The 11,039-nt window shown below is 39.8% G+C and overlaps 2 protein-coding genes across 2 annotated transcripts; one reads left to right on the top strand and one right to left on the bottom strand.

Annotated features, from left to right (window-relative positions):
- Window positions 1–1,421: 1,421 nt before the first annotated feature.
- Window positions 1,422–8,316, bottom strand: LOC135468062 (phospholysine phosphohistidine inorganic pyrophosphate phosphatase-like). The gene is made up of 7 exons (XM_064746090.1): window positions 8,097–8,316; window positions 7,095–7,282; window positions 5,839–5,992; window positions 5,062–5,125; window positions 4,702–4,794; window positions 4,448–4,539; window positions 1,422–4,167 (listed from the first exon to the last, which is right to left on the bottom strand). The coding sequence occupies exons 1-7, from the start codon at window positions 8,249–8,251 to the stop codon at window positions 4,077–4,079; spliced, it is 837 nt and encodes a 278-aa protein (XP_064602160.1). The 5' UTR covers window positions 8,252–8,316; the 3' UTR covers window positions 1,422–4,076.
- A 249-nt stretch (window positions 8,317–8,565) lies between these two features.
- LOC135468707 (ubiquinone biosynthesis protein COQ9, mitochondrial-like) lies at window positions 8,566–10,832 on the top strand. Its single transcript, XM_064747103.1, has one exon. It carries the CDS (start codon window positions 8,632–8,634, stop codon window positions 9,367–9,369), a length of 738 nt encoding a protein of 245 aa, XP_064603173.1. The 5' UTR covers window positions 8,566–8,631; the 3' UTR covers window positions 9,370–10,832.
- Window positions 10,833–11,039: the final 207 nt, after the last annotated feature.

The raw sequence follows: 11,039 nt of genomic DNA, 5'->3' as shown, positions 1-11,039 counted from the left end.
TAAACATTTCATAAACAATAAACTTGGTAAACAATTCATAAAAGTATAAAAATATATTTTCATCTTAAGGACAGTGAATAGTTATTTCGTACCTTAACATCATAAAAGCGTACCAAAAATACTATGAGGATAACCACGAAAGAACAGTGTGAATTGAGGATATCCATACTGAAAACAAATAAGCAGCTGTTTGTAAGATTCTACCTATATATACACATAGAGCTGGATACTATATATCTTTGTCAAGACAGAATAAATCTTTGCAGAAAATCGTTTCAATAAAGATACATCGGGAACGTTGTAAGTCAATCGGCTAACCTTTAAGCTAATGTTTTAATCATAGAAAGATCATCTCCAGAACTTGCAAATGCGTGCAACAAACAGCTTTATTAGAATGCAGGAAGTTCAATGTAGTCGAACTGTATGGAAGACCATACATAAAAACTGATTATACGAGGCTACTTTCCATTCGTCTGAGATTTAAAACATGCGAACTTGATGATGACGCTTCTCTATGATTTCGGTGACACACAACCACTTCCTTCTTTATGCCTTGTCCACATTATATGTATTGTGATTTGTATGGATGTCTTTTCGGGTAAACAAGTGCTGTCCACATTACACAAGAAAGATACGGTAAACAGATCTTTGAAGTACCTGTATTGTTACAAGTATATATGCTTAATTAACTAGGACCATTTTACAGAGTTCCAGAAAGCAGCTTTTTGTTCCAACTTGTTGCGGGAAATTTAGCTTTCCTTTCTTTATGGTCGGTCGCCGGTTTGGAAGAAAGTTACCTTGCGAAATTATCAACATCTGGGAACATTAAAGGAAACCTTTTCCAAATGGTCAAGCATTACAAAACTTTAGTGAGAAGTCTTTGTCTGCAATTTTGCACTGGCATACATTTGATCGGACCTGTGAGCTTGATTCATGGCCAGACGGTACATGGATTCACTTCCACACTGGTCCCAACTGTAGCCTACCCAGAAGTCAATACCGGAAGCTGGCATGGAACAAGTGTTTAAGTAATTTGAGTGCGGACGGCTCGACGCCATGACGGATACAAATGTCTCGTCCCGCCAACCCGTATTTCCGACGTAGAAATTGATTTCCTAGATCTAAAAACGAAGATGTTGAGAAAAAAACGCCCACTTAAACTGGTTAAGTTGACAAAGGTCAATTGTTCAAAAGATCATTGAGCCCAAAATTTAGAATTCCCAAACCACATTTTGCTTTCTCTATGGGCCCATGTGGCAAACCTATGCACAGTCTATATCGAATATTACTGTTTGAAATTAATTTATTTGACATGTTCGCAATCAAACAAGACCCAAGTCACGTTTCAGTATCGACGTAAGATAATGCCTTCCTTTAATACCAATTAAGAAATAATTTAATGACATCAATTAAAAGGGGTAATCACTGATGTTTATTGATAATGTGATGTTCAAAGCGATATTGGTTCTTGGCTTGCTTAACAAAAGGAGCGTTTTATAGACCTAAACATATAAAGAGGATTTGTGGGCGGGCTGCAGTGGACGTTGAAAGAAAATGTATGTTACCATCAGTTATGACCTACATATATTTTTAGAAGAAGAAAAAACAGAACTGGGAAAGTCTATTTTAGAAACGTGTTAACAGTGCAAGGACAATTGATCTGTTAAAACTTATTCAAGAACAGTGTGAAAGGTCATACTCATACTGCCCAGGCAATCTCTGACCAAACATTCTACATAGCCTCAGATCACAGCACTAACTCTTGATTAGCCAATTGTTTGAATCCTCTTCCCCCTGCATCAGGAGGTTTATCATGCACCCGATGAGGTGTATTGGTTTAGTTTCCGGGCTCAACCCGGTTTCCCCCGCATATGAACCTTTCCAAGAAAATGTTCTTCCTTAAGGCAAATGTAGCATTGTGACATTTGAATAGCACACCATTTTCGACGAGAAATACAACTAGGCTTCTTCCAGTACAAAAGGCCATGCGGTACATACTGGCAGTAGATGCATACTACACTGCCTTTTTTTAACTCAGTTCAGCACATTTTGAAATGAACTGCCTAGTTGTATTTAACATTAAAAGCGGACGCATGAAATAAAAACTAGTTTTCACTGCAGCTATATATAAACCATCTATATAGATCTTAGTATGGAAATGTAGAAGGGTACATGTATATTTAGGTTGTCAAGCTTCTATCCCAGGATTAACGGGGTCTGTATTTTTGTGCACTATTACGTACTGACTTCATAGAAAATCTACAGTCCCGAAACGAAATGACTCATTCTTGCCTAAGAATCGAAGCATTTCTAGGATTTAAGATTGATTATATCTTCGTGTATCTGAATTAACAAGACATTATAACATGGTATATTTTCGTGGCCACGCACCAGTTATCAATTTCTTTTTTGCTTTTGGGATTTCAACCACCATTGTTTAAGACCACATCATATATCTGGGGAATCCGTGGCCGAGGGGGTTAGCACGCCATCACGGCGCAATGACCCCCACACCAATGCGGTCGCTGTGAGTTCAAGTCTAGCTCATGCTGGCTTCATCTCCAGCCGTTTGTGGAAAGGTCTGCCAGAAAGCTAAGGATGGTTGTTAGTTTCCCCCGGACTCTGCCCTATTTGCTCCCATCATAATGCTGACCGCCGTCGTATAAGTAAAATATTCTTAAGCGCTGCGTAAAAACACCAATAGAGTAAATAAATGAACAAATCAACATATCTACCAATCAGATTTCATGAAATTCGGTTTAGAACTTCAATAGTTGCATTGACAAGCAAGATCTGCGTTGACAAGCAAGATCTGATTTCATTTAAGTGCACATTCTGTCTTTAAACGGCATGAAAACATGTAAACCAAGTCACGGTATGAAGCCAAGAGACCTCATGCACACCTACCTATTGTCCCCAATACATCCACCACGCTGCCAAGTAAAAACTTGTTGAAAACCGTAGACCCACCGTTGTTCAAAACTGCCTCAAAATGTAATACCACATTTTACTTCAAGCCAAGTCTTCCGTTTTGTACTTGGCCCAAGAATAATTGTGTAACAGTATATTAAATATGAGCATTTGGCCTCTGCATGGGTTGTAGAGTTTTGTTAAAACCGGACATATACTAGTATAATATGACTTAATACTGGTATTAACTAATACACTTTTGAACCAATATGAACTGGACAGACTTTGCCGATCACTTAATAACCTTTGCGGTGAGAATTTCAAGTATATTAAATACACAAAACAAATCGTTCAGAGAGTTAAACAAATTCAGCTAATTTTCGTGGATAATGAAAATTCTCTCCAGCACCAAACTCAAATATTATTTTTGATAACAATTTATTTCAATGCTTTGTTATGCTATGTTTGTCTTTTAAACGAATATCAAGACGCACACTGCGTTATGAAGTTTCTTCTCTGAAAAGAGTTTTGTGTACATTAATTTATATACACTCACATGTGTTTACTGAGCATGAAAAATCCAGATATATCCATTTCCGAAGTAGTAAAACTTTTAGGACTTTTGATTTTTTTGATTGGTAGATTTACGCCGTACTTTAGACTATTCGGTCATACGACGGCCGCCGGTATATTATGGTGGGTGGAAGCGCGGCAATGCCCGGAGAAAACCCACGTGCCTCGGCAAAACTTTTAGGAGGCACATTAAGTATAACATTTTCATCAACTTTCATCTTACATCCAATCAAATTACTGTAGAATTACATGCGCATTTTAGTGAAAAGTTAATAGCTATATCATGTCTGTAAATAACGAAACACATTAGATGGTTTGAGATGAAAGGTCAGTAAAATTTACCAACAGCATAATATAATAAAAGACGTATAGCATACAGAGTAAAACCAAAACAGCGATCACGGTGTGATAGGCGGCATATGATCACACGTAACCGGTGAAAATGATCTTGACAATGACATAGCAGAATTTCGCACAGTTTATTAGTAAACGGGTTCAAAATGTCAATGGCCACCATGTCTTCATGCCATCTTTGGATCAAGTTCTCAATGTTGCCAAATGCCACATACAACACTAATCAAGCTAAGCCAGTCTCATCTGTGTGTCAGCAGTAAGTCCACGGCAGCTGCCAAATTGTCCACCACAGCATCGGGCGTTACCTGAGGATGATGTTCGTCCTGGGGTCTGCAATGGATAGAATAGAATAATTTTTCAGCAATTCGTGTTAATAAATGTAATTTAATGGAGCTGAAAAAATAACCTTATCCTACTTCGGTCGAAATAAATCTGCTGATATGTCTTTACAGGCAGTGCTTTCTTCAACACAGTATCTCATTCTCATTTTATGTTAATCATTGTCACCATAGCACAAACTGGATTTAACAGCAATTCCCCACTTTTTATCACCATGGGTGTGGATTTTAAATTTGGGTGTAAATTCATTCTTATCCACAAACGACATTACCTAAATTTTCCTGTCCTGACTTGAATGCCGTACATCCCACATTTCTGAGCCCCACCAACATCATTTAGGATGTCATCACCAACCATGACAGCCTGCACGTATTTGAAAAAGGCAAATGAGAAGACATCCGATAGCATAAAAATACTCATAGCTTGGAAGAGTAATACCATGCCCAAGTGAATCGAATTCACTATCCAAATTTTGACCAATTTTAAGCTTGTTGTACAAATACCAATACTGTGGCCAATGCTTACGTTTTCTGGACTGACGTTCATATCTTGTAGCGCTGTATTAAAAAATGTTTTGGACGGTTTCCCAACGACTTCGGCTTGGACATCGCATGCATACTGCAAGCAACAATGAAGGAAATTAAATTACTATACATATGCAAAATGGAGGATACAGACATCATATTTTCTGACACAGTATCTAGTCTTAAAAACCTAAGTGATATATTTGTCAAAAAAAAAACATAAAAAATTTGAGAGCTCAGCGCTACTACATCATACAATGATTTTGAGAAGAATCGCATAGACATGTTCTCAACATATACATTATGAATTAAATACGTGACAAAGATAGAAAAGATGAAGAGCTCTTTAAACGATACCTACCTCCAGCGCCTTCACGAAAGCTCCGACATCCAAGGATAGCTCGTCGTCTTCTCTGTAAAATTTCCTACAAGAGAATATCCCAACATGTGCATTAATTCTTGAACTAGTGTATGTAAGTTTTCCCTTAACCCTTGCTTATTAATCAGTGTGATAATCGTCAACTGGAATGTTAGCACGCAAAACTAAATAAAGCGATCCTGCTGAAGCGGAGGATGGCGGCTTAAAAGGCGTGAAGATGCATTGTGTTCCAGATCCAGATTTACTGTCATTCTTTAATGAATGCCACGAAAACGCCCATAGCAATTTCCAGAAAACTTTTCTTAAAGGCATTTGTTAGCGTCAGATACTGGCATATTTGTCTTTCGTTGCTTCTTTGTTACGGCGATATCCTGAAACACTAGAAACCCAGATTCATCCGGCAAAAAAAATGAACTGCTCTTATTTTTTTTTCCACAGGAAATTGCCGAGCTTTGGCACGTTACCGGCCACCTTTCCGTTTCTCTGGGACCAGTTTCACGAAAATGTCGTACATGTATGACAATCGCACATACAGGACAATGGTACGGCAACAGTGACGTAGAAAATATCGTACGACTAACGTACGATGAAAATATGTCATACGTCGCTTTGTGAAACTGGTCCGTGATGTACAAATATTGACACCATATTAGTGGGAAAAAAGTGTTTTTCAACGAACGAAAGACTATGTAAACAGTCCAATGACTGCTTAATGTCACAAAGGTTTTAACAGAACGTGTATGCAAGGTAAAGGCTTACCCTTGACCTAATGAGAACAAAACAGGTGTCTCCATGGAGATAAGGATTCTGAATGCTTTGTTCAGGTTGTGGTAAGTAAACATGTCTGCGGCGTCTCCAACAACAACACAGTTAGGGTTAGTCTGATCTATCTCCGAGAAATCCGACAGTGAGGCTAAAAGACAGAAGGTGACAGTTATAAAGCCATGCCTGCCTCATTACGTTCAGTTCATTATTCCTTTCGATATTATTGGACTCTCATTTGTACCATTGTTGTTTATTTATAATACTTGTTTGATTGATGTGTTACGCCGTACTCAAGAGTATTTCACTTATACGATCTCGGACAGCAGTATAGTGGGAGGAAACCAACCAGAGAATGGGGGAAACCCAAGACCATCCGCAGGTTGTTGACAGACATTCCCATTTACGGCCGTAGAGCCACTGATGTTTAACCACAGCGGTTAGGTACATTCATTCATATGGGAACCGGAAACTTGGGTGCAAGGCTACCAAAGAGCTCGCCTGTATGAGACACATGAATGCAAACTTCAGCTCAATATCCCCCCCCCCCCCCCACCGTGCTATTCAGCTCTACGTGTCTACAAATCCTGAGCTCAATACATGCAGTACTTTTTGAGAAACCACCCCTAACACTTGCTTTAACATTGATACGTATACACAATACCCTAAGCCAGGAATTCAGTAATTTACGATACTTTATATGTACACACGGAATCAACGATGGAATATCCTCCCCCCACCGACCCCGTGCTATTCTGCTCTACATGCGTGCAAACCCTGAGCTCAATCCATGCAGTACTTTAGGAGATACCATCACTAACATTTTGTTTAACATTACTTTCTCTATTATTGGACGCCGACGCCCACACTCATGGTACGATATAAGCTCTTGACTTGAAACTGTAATTAAACTAGCGAGGAACTGGATTCGAACCTGTCGCCTCATTGGTCATGGCTAGATTGGCTGCAGCGAGAACAATGCTTTAGTACCATAAGCATTGAATATATTACTTTCAACTTATACTATTATTAGTGGAACCATTATTACGACACACAGAATTATGAATATGTATTCCAGACTTTTATTTATTCGTTTGACTCACACAGCCTGCCCTAGCCTGCTCAATCGTCTGAAGTGTCAGTGGCAGAGCAGGCGACAGACACTTAGCCAACAGGGTCATGTGTTCGAATCCTGCTCTCGAGGATTTCGCTGGCTTCATGTCAGCTCTGTACATATATATACGCTGTCTCACCCGGATGAGCTAAAATGTGTGGTCTTAATGCCCTAGCTTTCATCAAGCTGCAAACGGCTGGTATTGGCGGAAACACCTCGCTCTCAGTCAGCTCAAATCCGAGTCTTTGTAGCTTTTCTACGATGGCCTTTGTAGTACACTGGGTCTCGTTTGTGCAGAATCTTACCGGAAGACCAGCTTTCCGTAATCTGATACACACAAGTTAAAACATGAAATGTATACAATAAAACTAGACACTCTCAGATTCTCGCTACATAGTAAATACAGTTTGACAAAGATGGCGCAACGGGATCAATGCGAAAAGTCAAATAGTCGGCATACCTTGTATTATAATATTCAAAATTAATTGTATGAAACCATACCATCTACAATGTTAACACTTACACTCACAAAAGCTCAGCTGGACGTTCTTGCCATAACACGCAGCTTCGGTCATATGGACTTCTACACGGACACTTTCACCTAAAAAAAACGGCTCGAACCCTACCTAACTTTTGCTATCCCCCGATTCCCTGATACAAACAAACCGTAAACATGCCAAAGCCGACATCGGTAAACCATCTTTCAACAGTACAAGCCGTTTAAATTTTTGAATCGGGCAAACCAAGCTAACGTCCGCCATATTTAAACCCGACTATATCGCTTACGAGGTGGGCGAGAAGTTTGCATTGCCTATATATAGAGGCTAGCGTCTATATATGTAGGCCCATGTATATGAAATCAAAACCTGATCACACCGGCAAATACCGGTGCCTTTCAACTGTATATGTGACAAACAACACCTACCAGTCACTACTTGTCAATATTCCGAATTAATAAAACCCAAACCAGACTATAAATATATATTATTATTCATCCTGTACAGGTAGAGGATGCATTTTTAAAGTATTCATCCTAATGTGTCAAATCTCTAACATATAATGAGCACCTCAGAAGGGGGCGTAACTCTAACAGGCATACTATTGCACCTTTGACTGAACTATCTTGTGAATACAACTATACCTCTTCACAGCTTCAACTGATCCTTCGATCGCATGGCCACCGCCTTGTGCACTGTTATATAAAACACCCGTTATATCCAGTAAAACACCTTTTATATTTGTGACATTTTTGATGAAAGGAGAAAAGCCTTCCGAACACTGGGTGCTTGTCGCCATGATTCGTCTGATCTCGCGACACAGGCTTGATGATGTGATATGCAACACTGACGATTTGTCATGCATTTCCTGTCTCGGACTATTCAGCTTTCCTTCATCAGCTGTCGGTTACAGTACAAAAATATATATTACCACCATTTTACATAATTGTGCGGAACATGGAAAAGCTGTAGTTTCGGTTGAACCTGAGTAAATAATATTATCTTCCAAATCGGTAAACAAAAAAGATGGCGTACACGACCAGTCCAAGACTAAAATGTTGTGGACCGCTTTACGGCTTAAGAAACAAGATGGCTGCGCCCAGTGCATGTGTGAGCTTCCAAGTCAGGAAAAGAATTTTCGCTAAAATTCGGGGTGTATTCCTTAGGTATCCTTCTGTAATGATATTTTCACGATATTCCACTAGTAGTGACAGCAACAGTGATACAGACGAAGCGGAAGATGTAAACAATAACACGAAACATCGAATTTTTAGAGCGTCGCTGGCTTTCGTCCCAGAGTTCGGATGGAGCAAGAAGACATTGACGTATGGAGCGGAGGCCGCAGGCTTCCCTCGGCTAGCTCACGGCATGTTTCCAAATGGACCGGCTGACCTTATCAGTTTCTTCTACCAAGATTGCAATTCACAACTAGGAGAAATACTTAAACAGAACGTGGAGCAGCTGACTGAAAATGGAGAAAAGCCAAAGACGAAAGAGTTTGTCCGTAATGCTGTTGAAGTCCGCCTAAGAATGTTAGTGCCTTACATACACAAATGGCCTCAAGCGATGGCGATTCAGACGCTGCCACAGAATGCCGTGCAGTCGTGGTCCAATCTGTCCGACCTTGTGGATGAGATCTGGTACCATGCTGGTGACAGATCAACAGACTTTAACTGGTACACAAAACGCATGTCATTGGCAGCAGTTTACAAGTCCACAGAGATCACTATGGTTCAGGATAAATCTGATGACTTTAACCATACTTGGAGTTTTCTGGATAGACGACTGGATAACCTCGTCGATTTTGGAAACACCCTTCGCAAAGCTCAAGACACAAATAGTGATTTCTCTAATATATTCAAAGGAACTTTAATTATGGCACAGAATGTGCTAGGAATGAACAACAGATTCCGTTAATAGCTGGCCCATACTTGGAATTGGATATTAACATCTTATGAAAATTCATTTTAATGTTAGGACACCTGTGTGTACACTCAATCAGGTTGCTGCTTCGTAAACAAATAAAGTGCCTGTGCTTATAAAAGCATCATGAGTATGAAACAATGAGAATAAATTTCAGAGAAGGTCTGCAGCAGCCTGCGGATGGTCATGGGTTTTGCCTGGGCTCTGCCGGGTTGCCCACCATAATGCTGGCCGCGGTTTATTAAAACCGCCAGAATTAAAGATGGCAAACTGTTCTAGGGGTCACATATTCTTACTGCTGTTTGTCTTTATTTTAAAACCATAAGTGTGATACTGATTATTCTATTTTTGGTGAAATATTCATGGTTGCTCAATTGATTTTTCTGTTTCAATTATGCCCCTATATTTTCTGCACAAATCAGGAAACAGGTGTGGCTTTACAATATATTTTGACATTACTTTTGAAGGGAAGGGTTCCCTAGTTCAACACCCATAGAAATCAATGTTATCTAGTGTTTCTTTAGTGTTTACTGAATAAGCTTTTGAGTTTATGAACCATACACGGACTGCACTACATGTCCCCCCCAAAGGCAGAAAAGGTAGGAAATAAATTTAGGCACCGAGAGGAGGATTTAAATATCAGTACAAACAGATTTTACAGCTTTCACTTTGGGGGGTAAAAATGGCTTCAGAGTACAGTTTTCTTAAGGCTCCAGTGATCAGTCTGAAAATTAAGTAGCTTAGAGCAGTGACATCAACGATGATCCCTGTTTAAAAAAGAACACACCAAACGGATCTGGCCGAATGGGGCGGGGGTGTGGGGCCCAGAGAGGTCGCTAAATGGACCTTAAGAAGCCATGCAGTATCTGTGTATATGTCACCCTGCCGACACTGTAGCGACACGGTTCACCAGGCTCAGGACACTTCGGGGGTGGTCACAGAGTTCCAAACAAGATAACAATGACGTAATTTCTGAAAAAGTTGGCGTGAAAAATCTGAGAAAAAATTCGGTACTTAAAAGATATACAAATACCCTCAAAATTCCAGGGCATAATTTTCTTCATTTGGAATACAGACATAATCTTTGTTTTCACAGTTCTTTTTCATGTATTCTTTAATGGCTCATTTCAAGACCAGTTTCAAGCTGTATTGTAATGGTTAAAGGAGAAGCAAACTTAAAATTGTGACATCATAGGCTGAAAAGAGCACATTTTTTTCTATCTGGTGGTACCTGCTGCATAATTTTGCTATTTTTCCTTGCCATACACGTAAAGCCTGAAAACGGCAAAGTTAGCATAAATCACTGAGTCCATTGCATCCTCCATCTTTAACACCCTGTAATTTATGCAGTGGGTGTGTTGCCTCTCAGCCAATGAGAGTGGTTAAAACTGCCGGCTTGTTCGTGTAAACTCTGAACCTACGTCCAACATTCCGGTGTCCAGATCGTCAAGCAGAAAACGATCACTGCCTTCTGGGAAGAAGAGTTCTAGGGGAAATGTACGAACTGCACTTAGGTGGATTCCGACGGCAATTCTCCTCCTAAAACAGAAGACTTCAGGACTAGTTCTTGTGCAAAATGGAGTCGCCCCACAGCGGATTTTGGCGCTGACTTTATTTACGATTTATCAACTTGAGGTATATTTTAGAATTTTTATGGCATGTAC

Source organism: Liolophura sinensis, chromosome 6 (assembly GCF_032854445.1).
Source record: "Liolophura sinensis isolate JHLJ2023 chromosome 6, CUHK_Ljap_v2, whole genome shotgun sequence".
In the NCBI taxonomy this organism is placed as follows: domain Eukaryota; kingdom Metazoa; phylum Mollusca; class Polyplacophora; order Chitonida; family Chitonidae; genus Liolophura; species Liolophura sinensis.
This window is presented reverse-complemented; position numbering and strand designations above follow the sequence as displayed.